This window comes from Pipistrellus kuhlii, unplaced genomic scaffold (genome assembly GCF_014108245.1).
Source record: "Pipistrellus kuhlii isolate mPipKuh1 unplaced genomic scaffold, mPipKuh1.p scaffold_m20_p_7, whole genome shotgun sequence".
NCBI classification, from domain to species: domain Eukaryota; kingdom Metazoa; phylum Chordata; class Mammalia; order Chiroptera; family Vespertilionidae; genus Pipistrellus; species Pipistrellus kuhlii.
The window spans coordinates 34,422,645-34,440,010 of record NW_023425573.1 but is presented as its reverse complement, the minus strand read 5'-3'; the positions used below and the strand labels follow the sequence as shown (position 1 = coordinate 34,440,010).

At 41.0% G+C, this 17,366-nt stretch overlaps 1 protein-coding gene across 8 annotated transcripts; it reads right to left on the bottom strand.

Moving 5' to 3' along the window:
- Positions 1-331: 331 nt before the first annotated feature.
- Positions 332-17,324, bottom strand: PRKRA (protein activator of interferon induced protein kinase EIF2AK2). 8 transcript variants are annotated; one of them, XM_036420775.2, is made up of 9 exons: positions 17,053-17,324; positions 16,480-16,525; positions 16,056-16,155; positions 12,640-12,721; positions 10,176-10,254; positions 9,122-9,239; positions 7,495-7,589; positions 4,590-4,764; positions 332-817 (listed from the first exon to the last, which is right to left on the bottom strand). In XM_036420775.2, the coding sequence occupies exons 1-9, from the start codon at positions 17,115-17,117 to the stop codon at positions 660-662; spliced, it is 918 nt and encodes a 305-aa protein (XP_036276668.1). In that variant the 5' UTR covers positions 17,118-17,324; the 3' UTR covers positions 332-659. The 8 variants fall into 8 exon arrangements, with proteins under 8 accessions (XP_036276668.1, XP_036276667.1, XP_036276670.1 ...); XM_036420776.2 differs by lacking the exon at positions 16,056-16,155 and adding an exon at positions 2,244-2,292 and having other exon boundaries at positions 684-817; positions 16,356-16,525; XM_036420774.2 differs by lacking the exon at positions 16,056-16,155 and having other exon boundaries at positions 16,356-16,525; positions 17,053-17,320.
- Between the last annotated feature and the right edge of the window lie 42 nt (positions 17,325-17,366).

Sequence of the window (17,366 nt, the reverse complement as noted above, 5' to 3'; positions counted from 1 at the left end):
CCAACAAAGATGGCAAGTCTGTGGGCAGTGCGCACGCGCACATGCACAGGCACCAAGCAGCCAGGGGCATCCCTGGGACCCTGCCCACTTCGAGCCTGTGGCCAGCATGCTTCCATCTTTTTGATTTAACAGACCCTGGACCGGAAGCAGAAACCAAGTGCGCGGGGAGCACCAGGAATTCTGGAATGTTAGTTCCGGTGGCAGCCTCTGGACCAGAAGTGGAAGCCCAGAGTGTGGGAGTACCAGGAAAGCCTGTTAGTGCCTCCTCAACCCTCTACGTCTAAGGGGCCACCTGCAAATTCCTTTTGAAAGCCTTTGCACCAGGAAGAAAGACTGTTGTTAGCAGTTTTATTTCATCATCTTCGTCATCATCAATACACATGCAGTTTTTTCCTTTTATGTACATGGCATTGCCAAATGGGTGCTACACTCTGCCTGTGGTACAAAGTTTATAAATACAATATACCAATACAAAGTTGAAGCCATAAAAAGAGTTTAGTAACAACGAGGAGATAATGAAATCTGTACTGTCGATGGAATCTATGAAAGAGATTTAGAAACAACACACAAACTCAAACATTACAGTACACGTGTGACCTGGGAAGGGGTGAGAGGGACGTTTTATGTGCTGCTGCAGGGTTTCCTCGGTTGTTCCACGATTACTTTTTCTCTGCTATTATCTTTAAGTACTGCAGAGCATTGTGGGCGGCATCACTCTGGGCATTGCTGCAGGAGATCCCGGAGCCATGGCACACGGTGATGGGGCTGGTGGACAGTTCGGCGAGGCACTGATACTGTCCGTTGGCACTCAGTTCTTCTGTAGTAACAAGTCCAAACGTGACAGTTAATAAGTGCATATGATGCAGATCCTTTGTCTAAGCAATATTTTTTATCATTGTTTTTCTCAGTAAGCATCCATGGTAGACTACTTATCATCTTTGCTATTATATTTATTTATTTTTTAAAATATATTTTATTGATTTTTTACAGAGAGGAGGAGAGAGGGATAGAGAGCTAGAAACGTCGATGAGAGAGAAACATTGACCGGCTGCCTCTTGCACACCCCCTACCGAGGATGTGCCCGCAACCGATGTACATGCCCTTGACTGAAATCGAACCTGGGACCTTTCAGTCCGCAGACCGACGTTCTACCACTGAGCCAAACCGGCTTAGGCTTACTTTTTTTTTTTTTTTTTAATAAAAATTATTTGAGAGAGGGAAGAAGGGAGAGAAAGAGAAATATCAATGTGAGACACATTCACTGGTTGCCTTCTGCATGTGCCCCAACTGGGGCTGAACCTGAAACCTAGGTATGGGCCCTGACCGAGAATCGAACCAGAGACTTTCCCGTCAACCAACTGAGCCACATGGGCCAGGGCCTCTTTGTTATTCTTGTATAAACAAAACACAGCTGCTCAGGTACGGCAATTCTCAAACACAGATGTGCTTTATGAACATCAGAGGGAACTTAGGAATGCAGGTGTCCAGGCCCTACTCCAGCTTGCTTAGTCAGAAATGCAGGGTTAGGGTTAAAAATGCCAGATTCTTGCATTTAAAAAAACAAACAAATAAAAAAGCTCCTGAGACAATTCTAACGTGGCTATTTGAACAGTGTTGACAAATTACTGAACCGCAGCAATTTTTTAGAAAGGGAAAACAACATTGGCTAGAAGCCAGGGGAAGTTGTATTTTTCATTATGAAGCGAGTGTTGTTTTCAGTGGACACTGAGCTCAGAAACACATGCTCAGGGCAAGGCCTCTTTGTGCCTCAATGTTCTTTGGTTATACAGCTGTGCCCAGTCTAGTTTCATTGTGTGTAGGCATTAGGGTGTTTTAAAAAATACCTAACCCAGGAAACAAATGTTTTCATCAATGAGTCACTCTTACGGGAAGATAATAAGATCAAAGAAGCAGTAGAACACATGAGTCATAATTTGTGTAAAGAGGTCATGATTAAATATTATTTCAGTTCATCAACATAGAGGGAAATACCCAGATACTGTGGGATTATTTAATGCCTGAAGAAACTGTCTAGTCCTAGCATCTAGGTTCTTTTATTTTTTTAAGTGAAGTAAAATTCACGCAACATAAAATTAATCGTTTTTAAAGTGAACTATTCAGTGGCGTTTAGTACATTCACAATGTTGTGCAACCACCACCTCTGTCTAGTCATAAAACATGTTTATCATTTCGTCATCCCACAAGGAAACACCACACTTGTTAAGCAGCTGCTCTCAACTTGCCTGCCCCATCAGCCACCTTTTCTCACCTAAGTTCCCAGGACATCTGATCCCAAAGAAATAGAAAATCAGAAGTTCTTTCAATCCCTAAACACCCTACTTTCCCAGTGCTAGTACCTTTGAAAGCTAGGTCCCACTGCTCACTGAAACTGGAATAAAGTTATCAAGTTCTTCACATATTATACTGATGTAAAATCAAGACAATAAACACATGTACACGGTAGCCAGCTTTATAAACTGAATTGAAAGAAAATCCAAACTGACTTACTCTCCAGTCATTCTGCATTTGTCTATCTAGATGATTGAGGGCTAGAGGAAATGGTAGCTGGAACGGGATTAAAGCTATAAGTTGACCTGCCCCCGTCTGCCTCCCAGAACTGGCACACAGTGATCGAGTGAGGGAGAGGTCTGGCATGGGTTCTATAGAGACACCACACTTCTAGAACAAGGAGTGAGTTTGTGAGTCCTATAATGATGTAGTCGAATGTGACGTTTAATAAGTGTACATAAAGTAGATCCTTCATTTAAGCAATAATTTTCATCATTGTTTCTCTCTGTAAGCATCCCCGGTAGACTATTCCACTTATCAGCTTTGTTATTCTTTTAAAAACATTTTTTATTTTAGGGAGGGAGGGAGGGAGAGAGGGAAAGAGAAACAGAAACATTGATGTGAGACATGTCCATTGATCATTACAGAACCCACAAACTCACTCCTTGTCCTAGAAATGTGGTGTCTTTTTATCTGTCAGTCTTCCCATCAGGGCGAGATAAATAGACAGTGTATCTGCAGTCACTCTTCCCCTAACCTGGTTCTACCACTGACTAGCTATGTGATCTTGGACAAGTTTCTCAACTTTTCTATGCCTTACTTTCTTCATTTGCATATAGAACCTACTCATAGGTTTAGTTTGAAGATTCAATTAGTTATTAGTTAGAACAGTGCCTGGCACATCTACACTAATAAAAGAGAAACATGCAAATTAACCATCACTCCACTACACCCACCAGCCAATCAGGATCAAGTATGCAAATTAACCCAACTAAGATGGCGGTGGCCACAGAGCTGGAGCCAGCTGAAGGCTTGGGTTGGCCCCAGTGATGGAGGAAGCCAAGCTTCCAGCCCGCCCTGGCCAGCTATGGCCTCTGCTCAAGGCTAAAAAGTTTCAATTATAGAAGATAAATAAATCCCAGATACTTGCTTTTAGCAGGCCCTGGCCTCCCCTCAGAGGCCCCACCCCCCCCCAAAAAAAAGAAAGAAAAAAAGGAGGAGCTGGGAACTTGGATCACCAGGGGGCATGGCCAGCCTACAAACAACCATCAGCAAGCACCTCACCCAGGCTGGCCAGACACCCCAGCAGGACCCCCATCCTGATCCAGGACACCCTTCAGGGCAAACCAGCTGGCCCACACCCGTGCACCAGGCCTCTATCTATACTAATAAAAGGGTAATATGCTGATTAGACTAGAAGAACTTACAGGAGATCTTCCAGATGTTCTCTGGACAAAGCCATGGTGGCAGGGCCAAGGTAGAGGTGGTTTGAGGCCGAGAGGGGAGGGCAGTTGTGGGTGATCAGGCTGATAGGGGGTGGAGCCATTGGGGGTAAGCAGGCCATCAGTGGGGGTCAGTTGGAGATGATCAAGACAGCTGTGGGGCAGTTTGGAGTGAACAGGCCAGCAGGGGGGCAGTTGGGGGCAAGCAGGCCAATGAGGAGGAAAGGTAGGGGCGAGCAGGCTGGTGGGGAGTAGGGGGGGCAGTTGGGGGAGAGCAGGCCGGCAGAGGGAGCAGCTGGGGGTGAGCACACTGGCACGGGGGGGGGGGGGGGTAGTTGGGAATGATCAGGCTGGCAGGATGGGCATTTGGGGACGAGCAGGCCAGTGATGGGGGGCAGTTGGTAGCGAGCAGGCCTGCAGGCAGAGTGGTTAGGGGCAATCAGGCAGGGAGTCAGGCAGGTAAATGGTTAGGAGCCAGCAGTTCCGAATTGCGAGAGGGATGTCCAACTGCCAGTTTAGGCCTGATCACTGTAAACCAGCAATAGGATATCCTTCGAGGGGTCCCAGGTTGGAGAGGGTGCACAAATTTCATGCACCGGGCCACTAGTAGTAAATAAAATTCTATAAATCTTAGCTATTATTGTTTTATTATAACTATTATTGTTTTGTAGTGATGCTGGCTATTTTGAATATTATTTATGAGAATGGAACATATCATTTATATATTTTACTGCTGTGGTAATATATATAGTTAGAATCCCTAATCAATGAAATTAATTATAATAGAAGTTTTTGTTTCTCAAACATATTTTTAAAAGAAATACATTTTGGGAAAAGCAAAAAAAAAACCCCTCATACCTATATCCAAATATGTTATATTAAAACCTTGCTCCTTGGCGATTTCACTGAGCAGCTGGATGTAATTCGTGTTGGGAATACTGAGGAGGCTTCTCTTCAGCAGGTTGATCTTTTCACCAGGAGAATTCCTCAAGGAATGCCAAGTGCATCCTAAGGAATGTCCTACTACATTTGTCTGAAAAACAGAGATGAAGGTTAAGACTCGAAACTGGGACTGGTTTCCAACTATAATTAATTTAGAAGGCACTCACAATTAATATAATAGTTTACAAAGCATGTTTAAGTGGACACAATTTGGTTAACTTTCTAATTTAAACAAGACAACACTAACAAGTACACACATTTAACAAATACCATGATGTTAAGAAAAAAGAAGCATGTATAATAATATACTGGAAGTATTAATTTTTATTTTTATTTTTTAATACTGGAAGTATTTAAAGATATTTTGTATAGCACAAATATCTCTCAGTTTAACTTTCTGATAGTCACAGTAAGACATAAGATATTTATTTAAGAGTACTATAAACAAATTTTCAAATAATTGCATCTGACTAGCAATCTACAAATAAATTAAATATAAAACAATTTCTGTGTCTTTATGATTTTTTTATTAAATACCAATCCCTGTAACCAAAAACTGTAGAGCAGAAAACAAAGAAACTGTAGAAAAGGTGAAAAGTATGTTGGGTTTGAGAAGAACACGTTACTTAAATGAATATCAGGCTGTCAGAGTTCTCAGACTTATATCCAGAACCCAACTGAGCTTATGTTTTTGTTTTTTTTCTCCTTTTCCTTTTTTCTCCCTCATATCCTCCCTTTTTCACCTGTGTTCAGAATGTTTCACATTCCAAGTTAGTTTATGTTTCTCAAATTATTTTTCTTTATTATGTCATTTACAAAAACCACAACTACTCTTTGAAGTAAGTGGGGCGACCTATCCTTAGTCTTATTTATTAATGAGCCCAGACATAGGTTAAGAAATTTTCAAAAGATCGTAGGAATGGCCTTGATATAGAATTGAGTAATTTGTACAATTTACTAAATAGAATTTTACATTCCTGGATTGAAACTTTAAATAAAATTGTTTTTTAATTATAATTAATTCACATGGTTAAAAAAAAACCTGCAATTAAAACAAACATCTAATGAATAGTGGTCTTTTGTCCTTACCTCTCCCTCCCCAAAGATTTCTGTTCCACTCCCCAGAGGTACTTGCTATTAAATTTTTCTTCAGTTTCCTTCCATAAATGTTCTATGCACATTCAAGCAATCTTTTTAAACAGAAATGATAGCTTCCTCTTCTACATCTTACTCATTCTTCTCATCTTTGTACATATATGTACTAGATTTATTACCAGCCTTTCCAACTAAGGGTTTTAGGTTGCTTCTGGTTTCTTGCTTTTAATAACAATGTTACAATAAAACCCCATTGCACTTAAATGACTTTCTGTGCAGATTAATTTTTAGTAGAAATGTTGAATCAAAATACATGCATGTTTTTAATTTTGGTAAATACTTCCAAATTGATTTTAAAACACTTCATACTCCCATCAAAGTCTTAAAGCGTGCTTGCCTTCTCATATTCTCACCAACACCAGGTGTTATCAAACTTTGTCGATTTTGTCGATCTAAAATATGAAATTAGTATACTGTTTAACTTGCACGAATGAACTTTTTTTTTTAAGATAACTGTTTGTATTTCTTCTACTTGGTTGTCTTTAAGACTCAATATATCCTCCATTTAGCTCATTATCTGTTCCTCCTCAAATCTCACTCTTTTTCTGTGATCCCCATATGAATGAGTGGTACCACTATCTACTCAGCTGCCAAACTAAAAATGTTTACTTCCTCCCTTTTCCTTACTTCCCATATCTAATCAATGACCATGTCCCCTTCACTTCAGTTTTCTAAATAATTTTTAAACCTACCATTTCTACTGCTACTCCTTTAATTTAGGCCATCAACATTTGTCATCTGATTTCTATAACAGCATTCTAACAGGTCTTTTAATATTCATTAACTCTTCATAACACAGCCAAGTGATTTTTCTTCTACTGGATAAATTAGATGCTATGAATCCAGATTAAAATTCTTTGATGACTTTGTGCTCCTCTCAGGATAAAGTTCAGTCTCCTTAAAGGCCTCACGATCTGAGTCTCCCTCCAACTCTCTGCTCCAGCCATACAAAACTACTTAGGGTTCCTACACTGCATATGATGTTCTACTCCTGCGCTTTCTTCTCTCTGGAGTTCTTTTCCCCACTCTCATCCTACAGTCTTAATGTAAACACTACTTCCTCCAAGGAGCCTTCCCTAAACCCCCAGTCTGAGCTGGATGGCTTCTCCTATGTTCCCACAGCAGCCTCTGTAAGGAGCAGTCTGTAGGGTTCTTTTCCCTCTTTCAGTCTGCTATAAATGCCTTAGGAGCAGAGACTGTCTTATCCCTGTCTGCCAGCACCCAGCACAAAGCATAGCACAGATATGAGCTCACTAAATGTTTCCTGAGTGGATAAATGAATGAAGAAAGAAAGGGATGGGAATGCACTGTCAATTGAAGGCAAAAATAGCACTATGGCCTATTATCTTTAGATCCTCAGAGTATTCTCAACTTGTCTATTTTCCTAAGCCCTCTGACCTGGTCACCCCTATGACCCTGGCTCACATATAGCAAGCAGATTAAATTGGGGTAGTGTATAACTAAACAACGAAGAGTTTTCAAAAACTGCAACTATGAAGTATCAGTGCAACAAGAAATCTAGGCAAGTTTCCTACAGCAAGAGATGGAGGGGGAGGGGTGCAAAACAGAGGAGAATGGGAAATATCTGTAATTCTGTCAACAATAGATTTTTTTAAAAAGAGATGCTTCATCACATTAATATCATGGCTGTAAGATCATTACTCACTAAAGAAATGTGGTTCTCTGGAGAAATGTTACTGAATTTGGCAAGAAATTTCTCAGCAGCATTTCTCTTGGCTTGTTTTTTTGATGCCCCTTTTCCTAAATAATTAAAAAGAAATGGTAGGTTTAGAAAAAAAATGTGTCCACAGAGAATCATCAAACGTATATTGCATTTAATCAGAGAACAACCTCATGGTTTTTATATACTAGTCTATTCTTTACTGACCTGACATCTTTGCTTGCTGTGATTCATATAGCTATTCATTCTTACATTTTTTAAGGCATTTTGATCAAATATTCAAATTTATCAAGGTATGTTTGAATTACCACTTGTTTCTCATTGTTTACTTCCTTCTTACAATTTTCTATAAACTGACAACTATGTGGAATTTCTCTAACATGAATAAGAAAGGAGATACTGAAGTTGAAAGACACCTTATATTTCATCTCCTTCCATGCTTCCGTTAGATTTAAAAACTAAGGCCCAGAGAGATTGAGCTGCCTATCCTGCAAACCAAAGACTGCATCAAGAACAGGAGCTGAGGTTCCCGCTTCTTGCTCAGTGCTTTCTGTCCTGGCTCACACTACCTCTTTTTTCTTTTTTTAAAAAGATGTCTCATTTTATTTTTTTATTTATTATTATTATTTTAAAATATATTTTTATTGATTTCATAGAAGAAGGAAGAGAGATAGAAACATCAATGATGAGAGAGAATCATTGATCGGCTGCCTCCTACACACCCCCTACTGGGGACTGAGCCTGCAACCTGGGTATGTGCCCTTGACCAGAATTAAACCTGGGACCCTTCAGTCTGCAGGCCAACACTAGCCACTGAGCCAAACCAAGTGGGGCCCACGCTACCTCTTGAGGACAAAAAGTAGCTTGTCTGTTGAAACTAATACGTAGCCAAGGCAAAATTCCCTTTCAAACCATTTTAAATATAAGAGAAACATATTAGGGAATTTAAATAGGAATCCTCAATAGTACTTTATTAAGTAACTTTTTTTCCTCATAGTTTATGGCCTTTACAACATAAAAGCTGCTATCACTACAATGTTTTATCATCTAACCTCTTATTAATTATCTTGTTTTTAAATGCAAACAAGATGTTTTCTAGTACTATCTTCTAGAATAGCTGCTGTAACACCAAATGAGATTTCTTAAGTACGTAGTATATCAATGAGGATTGTATAATGAGTCAATTAGTTATTTATCTTTCCATTAATAACTCTAGATTTTTAAAAATATCAAATTATGTCCATTGGTTGTACTTATATGCATGTATACAAGTCCTTCGGTTGATCTATTATAAAACTATGGGGAGGGAGGGGATATGGGGGAGGGAGGGAGGGGGGCAAAAAAAATCATTAAAATATGTAAAAAAAATAAATTAATTAATTAAAAAAAATAAAATAAAAATAAAAATATCAAATTAAGAAGTATAAGTATTCTTAAACCAAATATTTACTTAAATTCATCCTCAGAAAGTTAGAGACAGAACAGGAGAGTATCAATTTTTCTCAACAAAAAAAATTTGAGAAGTTGCCACAACAGAAATTTCTATGGTCATTCATCATCTGAAAATACTTCAAATGTCTTCAATTGTATGAGGATAAAAATACTTAAGTACCAGTTTCCATAAATGACTCTAGCTTGCAGATTGTGGTATATTCTCTCTTATGAGCGGGTCCTCCCTCCTGGGAAAGGGTATATTCAGGAAGTCTCCAGCCATGATGAATAGCCAATTCCTAGAAAATTGAGATGAGGCTTTAGTAGTTTTTACTATGCAAAGGCTCAATCTCATTTCTATTAATATGTTTAAAGGAATAATGATATTATGCAATAGAAAAATTAGGGAATACCCTTGTAAGCCCACAATACCAAAGCTGAAGCAGTTTCCTGCTTATGAATGGCATTCTGCCATTAAGGCAGAGTGAGTTGATATGGAAGAGTTCAAGTATGAAGACAAATTGAGTAGAAACCTCAGAGGATATCCAGAGGCTTCACTGCCAACAGATCCTAAAACCTTTCCCCTGAGCTATAGACTCCTCTACCCACAGCTGGCTAACCACTGTAACTGATCAAGAGCAAAAGAGGAGCAGAGATAGCAAACAGACTTGAATGAGGTTGGGAAAAGAGGGAGAAAACCACAGGATAACTCATGGAGCAGGAAAGAGACGAAAGGTCTGGTTGGATAATGGGGAGGGGAGTTGTCCAACAGAGCACACAGATAATCTGTAAGAAGGATATTCTGTATGCAGAATATATTATATATATTTGGTAGAAGAAGCAAATGCAGACTTCTTCCCTATTCTTGAACTAGGCTACCTGATTTGAGTTCTTTAAATTTAGTCTTCTGTCTCAACAAAAGTAGAAAGAGGTTTGTCAAAAAAAAGTGGCAAGAAACATTGTTAAAGTAGAAAACGTATGTAGAGGTTCTGTTGATCTCAAATGAGAATCCCACAAACCAAAGGCATATACTGTATATGGAGGAAAATTCAAAACATAAACAGAAAAATAATTTCAAGCACTATAATATCTAATGATCATAACTTGGAAAACAAAATATCATACCACCTTATCTTTAAAATATTAATGCCCTGTCTTAGCCCTTGATTGTATCAATTTATGACACCTTTCTTCAGTAGACAAAATGTTAAATATGGAAAAACTATGCAACTTACCTGCAATGAACCAATAGGATTAAGCTGGTTCTTTGGTTGCTTGGAAGGGTCAGGCATTGAGGGGTCAGGAACTGCAAAGCTAAACGTTTTTAAAAGTGTTACAAAACCAAATGATTTCCCCCAGTTATCAAATAATGACAAGCATTTTCTCTCTAACCCTCTATGCCTTTGCTTTCACTGTTCCTTCCACACAGACTGCCCTTAGCTCCCACCTCTTTCACGAGAAGCTGATCTACCCATCACCCAAGGTATATCTTAACCCCCACGTCCGGTAAAAAGCCTGCCCTCCCGTCCCAATGGAATATACTTTCTCCCTCCTTTGAGCCATTATAACATCTGGTTTGACTCTTTCTTAAGCAAACTATTTTGTCATAAGTTATACACTCTTACAAATACATGTAATTTGTGCATCCCTTGCCACCTCTCGCCTCTGTTCAGACTGTAAACTCCTTGATGGCAGGGCCCATCTATTACTTTCGTAAGCCTTGTGATACTTTGCATATAATTGGTGCTCAATAAAATATATTTAAGTAAAGCATACTATTGTTACAACTACACAAAGAGGGAAGACTAATAATTAGTTAGGAAAGTTAGCCTGTGAGTCATGTAAATCATAAATGCAGTTTTTTCATTCGGATAATTATAGAGGACAAATTTGTTTGATATATCATCTGGTCTATGCTAGGATAACCCTAAGATTAACATACATCCTAGAGGGCCTGCATGAATTTGGTTTCAGCATCTGATGATTGTTATTAGGAAAAAAGAAAACAATCTTTTCTAAGTAATTTGAAATACTAACTACTTGGATGATGGGTGCCTGATGCTGAATAAGCTATTAATATATCCCAAGGTTACTACCATTGAGGCAACTGAAGAGTCATTTCTTCCATGAAAATGGGCTTAGTTACTGCCACTTCCTCAAGTTTCTTTTTTACCAGAATTTCAAGCTTTGCAGAGGCTTTTGAGATCTGAATATTCACTTACAATGCTGCATGACTAAGCTATCCAAATAATTGTGATGAAGAAATAAGAAAGTCTGTATTAAATCAGGCCACTTTAGGCCTCATTATAGCTTAGTAATTCCCATTTTATCTGCCAAGAAGCACAACATATACAGAGAGGGGCAAAAGTAGGTTTATAGTTGTAAGCACACATAACAGTTTATTCTTGTGTTATTAATTAATTAATTATTGTATTATTTTCCATATGAACAACTGTAAACCTACTTTTGCCCCATCCTGTAAAGCGCATGAGCCTTTTTTGCTGATAAAGTGAAGCGCTCATGTGCAGGAAGGACACAGTGTACACCCATTTCCACAAATGCACTTAACACTTGGGTTGATCTTGGCTGCACAGAAATAGTATGGCCATCACAAGCAAGGGGGGGATCCAGTACCTGCCATCCCCTTTGCCATGTCTAAAAAGGTAGCATAAATCAATTACAGAGTCAAGCATTATTTTATAAAATCCAAGGCTTTCACTGACTAAACTATCCAAATGGCTGGAATAATTCAGAAAGAGGGAGCAGCACTGCGTGAGAGCCTAGATTAAGGTGACCAGATGGTCCCGCTTTTGGTGGGACAGTCTTGATTTCTAACAATTTTTCCTGCGTCATTTAAAAAAAGTCCCGATTTTTGGAAAGATTAAAAATCTTTTGATTTTTTAAAATACCGCAGGACGCGGGGAAAAATTGTTAGAAATCAGGACTGTCCCACCAAAAGCGGGACCATCTGGTCACCTTAGCCTAGATCCATTCTAAGTCAAGAGTTTTGCTCTGGCTGGGAGCAAAAACCCCATGGGCCTATGCTCTCAGCTATGAACAGATATGCAAACTGTACTCCAGACACATCTGAGTGCACGCAGAGAGAAGCCACTGAAGGCACACCGTATTCCAGGCTGTGCCCATTAGACACCGAGGACACCACTTTAAGATACATGAGATCTCCAGGACCAGCACTCTTTCCAAAAGTGCCTAATGTGCTTACAAATTTATATTGGAAAGATATGTCAAGAATTAGCATCCCATTGAACATTTTTTTGTATTTGGCATACATTCTATAACAAAAGGAAATCTTTTTTTCTCCTTTCAAATAGAATTCCCGAGTGCTTTCAGCTGCTCTTTTCCCACCTCACACCTTGCTTTCTTCAGTGTAGAAATAGTCTTAATACAGTAAGACATTGGTCAGAAAACTCTGGTTTCCAACTGCCGCACGCCATCCAGAAAACAAACAAATAGTAGCCTAGCTCAAGGGCCTTCAATTAATTTTTAATTGCTGGATTTAACTTCTTAAGAATAAATTGTCTTTAAAGGATGATGGATTTTCACAAGGAAATAATATTCTAGAGCTACATACTAAACACTGTTCCCTCTGTTGCTTTTTCCAAGGATGTTCAAACTTTTAATCTTACCTCCTCAGCCATGATATTTTTGAGCTGCAGAATACAAAGAAATTTAGCTCACCAAATACTTGCATTGGCTTTCAAAATGTTTATGGCAGCCTCTGCAGCTCTATGTTTCGCCAGCTTCTTACTTGTACCTTCACCTGAATTAAGGTTAACAACAACAAAAGTATATGCTGTGAAAATGTGAGGTCTGCATAGATGATTTCATATTGCAAAATAAAGTCAGGCTTTATATATTGAATAGTTATAAAACATATACTATAAATATGCTATAATAAAAATATTCACCACATGAAATACATTTAAAAAACCCAAGGTTTCAAAAGTTCTGTGTGTGTGTATGTGTGTGTATCAGAGAGGAAGGGAGAGGGAGAGATAGAAACATCAATGATGAGAGAGAAAATCATCAATCGGCTTCCTCTTGCATAACCCCTAATAGAGATCAAGGCCGCACCCTGGGTATGTGCCCTTGACCAGAATCAAACCCGGGACCTTTCGGTCAGTAGGCCAATGATCTATCCACCCAGCAAAACCAGCTAGGGCAGAAGGTCTATGTATTTAATTCTACGTATACCTGTATAAAAAAATCCATATTATCTCTCTATTATATATTTATTATATGACGTGATAATAAAGTAGCCCATATTATACCTTTTGAAGAAATGCAAATTAGTAAAGTACTCTTCCCCTATTCACAGAGAGAAAATTCTTCTGTAACAAGAAGTTTCCTTTAAGGGAGCCACTCACAGCAAAATGTGCCCAATTTTACTCTAACGGCCTGTCCTATACTGGAATAATGCCTTGATCCGATAAGCAGTCATGGCTATATATTGGGCTCATTGTGGGAAGAATGATATGGGAAGGAAGGTGAGAGTTTATGTTATGTGTTTTCCTTACAATCTGTATCCCTTAGGGGTAGCTAAGGGGGCCTGAGGGGATAGTCCTGACTGATCAGTGACATGATGTCTAACTGTAGTAAGTAATCACATCTGGTAACTGGTAAATTCAATCTTTTTCCTCTGTGTTCAGACGAGGTGTTGAGAACCCTTCGAAAGTGGTATTAGAATGCTCACATCCATTCCTCTGGTGTGGAAGAAAGAAAAGAGACGTGGAATAATTTCCAAAGACACAGACACTGTACTCAGTTATCCAATACAATAGAGAACTGAACAGAGTCCCTACCTTTAACTTTAAAGTTTAAAGAGTTCAAGCCCTAGTGCAGAATTCCTTCATGTCTGCAACATGGAATGGTACATGCATGTGATGGCAGTCCTAAGCGCAGGCTGCATGGGAGCACACCCAGGGGCAGCTCCCTACACTTAGGAAAGATTCAGAAAGGCTTCATGAAGAAAGGAAGAGATAACTCAATGAAGACTGGAAAGATCAGTAAAAGCCGGGAACATGTAGAGAGTTAGGGGTTGAGAAGAAGAATCTGGGCAGAGAAAAGAGCACCGGCAAAGGCTCAAAGATAAAGAGCGTGGTTATCTCAACAGCCCCGGGTAGTTGGATACAATAAGAGCTAGAAGGAAGAAACTTTGAGATAAAAGGCTAGAGAGTTGTAGGAAAAGGAGGAGGGGTCAGAGAACGGCCTCCTAAACTCGTGCTTCTCAAACTCTAATGTGCATTGGAAGAGCCTGGGAGTTTTGTTAAAAAAAAAAACACACAAAAAACACTCTGATCTAGTAGGTCTGGCATGGGTCCTGAGATTCTGCTTTTCCATCAAGTGTCCACGTGATACCAATGCTGCTGTTGATCACAGTTTTAGCAGCAAGGTTCTAAATCAGATCAATAAATATATATTCACCCAGAGAGTAATGGGGAAACTACTGGATGGATTTTTTTAAAAATATATTTTAATTTTATGTTTTTAATTGATTTCAGAGAGGAAGGGAGATGGAGAAATAGAAACATGAATGATGAGAGAGAATTGTTGATTGGCTGCCTCCTGCATGTCCTCCACTGGGGATCAAGCCCTGGATGGGAATCGAACCATGACTTCTTGGTTCATGGATTAATGTTCAATCACTGAGTCACACCAGCCCGGCACTGCATAGATTTTTAAGACGAGGAAGTACATGAACGCACGTGAATGTCAGAAAGAACACTCTGGTTGTCGCGTAGAGAATGGACATCACAAGACTAGAAGCTAAAAGCAGTTATAAGACCATAGCCATAATCCAAGGGGGAGATGACAGTGGCCAAACAGTAGCAATGGGAAGAAGAGAGCAGGGGACAGATTCAAGAGATAGTTAGGAAGATTTGGTGATAGCCTGGACAAGAGAGGAAGACATCAAGGAGATCAGACACAAATTTCTATTATGAGCCAATGGGTGACGGTGGTCCACTGACTGAGCTAGAGAAAGCAGAGGGAATGGGTTTGAGAGGGAAGATGGATTCGGTCGGAGGCAATGAGAGAGTGGGGTGTCTTTGAGTCCTCCAAGTAAAGATGCCTCGCAAACACAGGCTGATACGCTGTTCTGTAACTGGGCCTGGGCTGAAGATAGAGGTTTCAGAATTATCAGCCTGTAGATAGCATTTGAAGCAGATAAGCTTGTACAGGAATACAGGGCAGTGTAAGAAGAGTAGAGGGTCTGGACAGAATGTTTGCTATAGGTTATTAATCACTGGTCTATAGGTTATTAATGATTAATAGGTTATTAATCACTGGTCTATAACACATTGAGGGCGAAGAGGCTACCTTTTCTTGAATTTTCATTGAATATTTAAAAATAGAGCAGCTAAAGCAATAACGCAGTGTTGATTCACATGAAGACTATTGAAGCTGGCACCTCCAATCCACCTGCCTCACATAGAAAAAAAAAATCCCACAAAGAACTTCAAAATTGTCTTGAAGTGGCTTTAATGAAAATAGCAGACTCAGTGTTTTCAAGGACACAAATAAATGATTTTTTTAGATTATAGAATGATAGGACTTTAGATTATAGAATGATAGGACTTCAGCCTTCCTGCTACAATTTCTTCTTGACATTCTTCCAAACTAAATTTACTATTTAATATTTTTTTAGTTTGCAATTAAATAGGTACATAAGAAATAGAATGTCTACATTTACAAATGGGCAGCTTCAGTTATAATTTGCTCAAACTCAGAGACCATAATAAGGTGAGTTTAAACTCTGAAAGTTTACTGCTATGTAACATGGGGCATATTATTTCTAATCTCCTTGAACCTATTTCTATATATATATATATAAAGGAGATAACAGCTTATTGAAATCCCTGTACAGTGTCAGAAACTAGAAGCTGCTATGCAATTAATATAACTCTATATTGATTAATATAACTCTATATTCAAGCCATTTGCCTTCCTCATTTTGCTTGGATACAGAATCGAGTGTTGTACAATGAGCCTAAAGTGGCAAATGAGTCCACACAGAAAGGGGAGAGGTTCCAGAAAATTCTGGGGTCATGGAATCAGCTATAATCTATGAAACTTTAAAACTTGATAGCACCTACTGATCCAGCTATGGCTGCTCCAAGAACCTTTCCTGCTTCTCCCTAATTCTTGGAAGAACCCTAGGAGGGTCCTAGGATGTTTCTGAGCTTCTCTTGGTATCTGGGGAAGAGAAAATCAGGGAGAGAATCAGACGAAGTTGGAAAAAATCCCAATGGCCTGAGATGAGAGGTCTCATTTCAAGAGCCTGCTCCTCACAGCTATCTCCAGAAAAAAAGGGCGCCTGCCCAACGGATAAACAGTATCAAGTCTTGACGGTCCACCCGCAGGGTCGTCGGGGGTTCGCTGTTGTGCATACAGACCTGTGCAGGTTATGTCCCCAACGGTTACTCTGAAGGTGAAAGTGGGCACGTGTATTTGCATATCGGATCTTTCACACTCATAAACCGGGATGTTCTTGGTCTTCATGCCGTATTCGTGCAATACCTGAATCGGTGTTTTCCCCGGTTTAGCTGTAATCATCTTCCCCAAACTGCAAAAACAAACAGATAAAAAGGGTGTGCGTGCTTTGCATGCCAAAGCAGGGAGGAAAGCAGGAGCTTTGCAGAGGCTAGTTCTCACGGCCACCTCCGGTGATTCCCGAGCACCGAAGCTCCGAGGGGCCGGGGCACGCCATCTGCCCGCCCCTCTGCAGAGGGAGGCCCGCTATCGGGGAGATGGTTTGAATGAGGGTAGAGCGGATTCGCAACCTCTCAGGACCAGGCTCACAGATCTCATTCCCCGGGAAGCCCTGAACCACCTCCGCCTGCCCAGCCCCGGACCCAGGAGGACGCCAAAGGGGCGGGGCCCAGCCGCAGACCCAGGTTCGCGGGCCACCGAGGGCGGGTCCGAGCGCCAGCGGGTCCGCCCGCAGCAGCTGCGGGGGCGAGAGCGTCGGGAAGCGAAGGGGGGGGGGGGGCCTCTACCCACAATGCCGCTGGGGAGCCAGGCTCCCGGGCCCCGCCTCCCCGCCCACCACTCTCGGCCCCGCTACGCGCGGCCCCGGCCGCCCGCGCTGACCTGAAGGTCCCGCTGTCCTCGCGCTCCAGCGGCGGGGCCGCGGCGCGATGCCTGCTCTGGGACATGGCGAGAAGGGAGGGCGGGCTCGGCGGCAGGAAGAGCGCTGCGGATCGACGTCCTCGCTCCCCGGGTCGGCCGGTCCCCGAGAGGAACACTCCAGCGCCGCCGCCGCCGCCACCGCCTCCTCCTCCCCAACTCCTCTGCTTCCCTCCTCCGACCCCCACCCCCTCGGCTCCCCTCCTGCGTCCCTCCGGCGAGGAGGATGGGCGGGGGCGGGGCCTCGGCGCGGCAGCGCGGGTCCAGGCTCCCGGCCA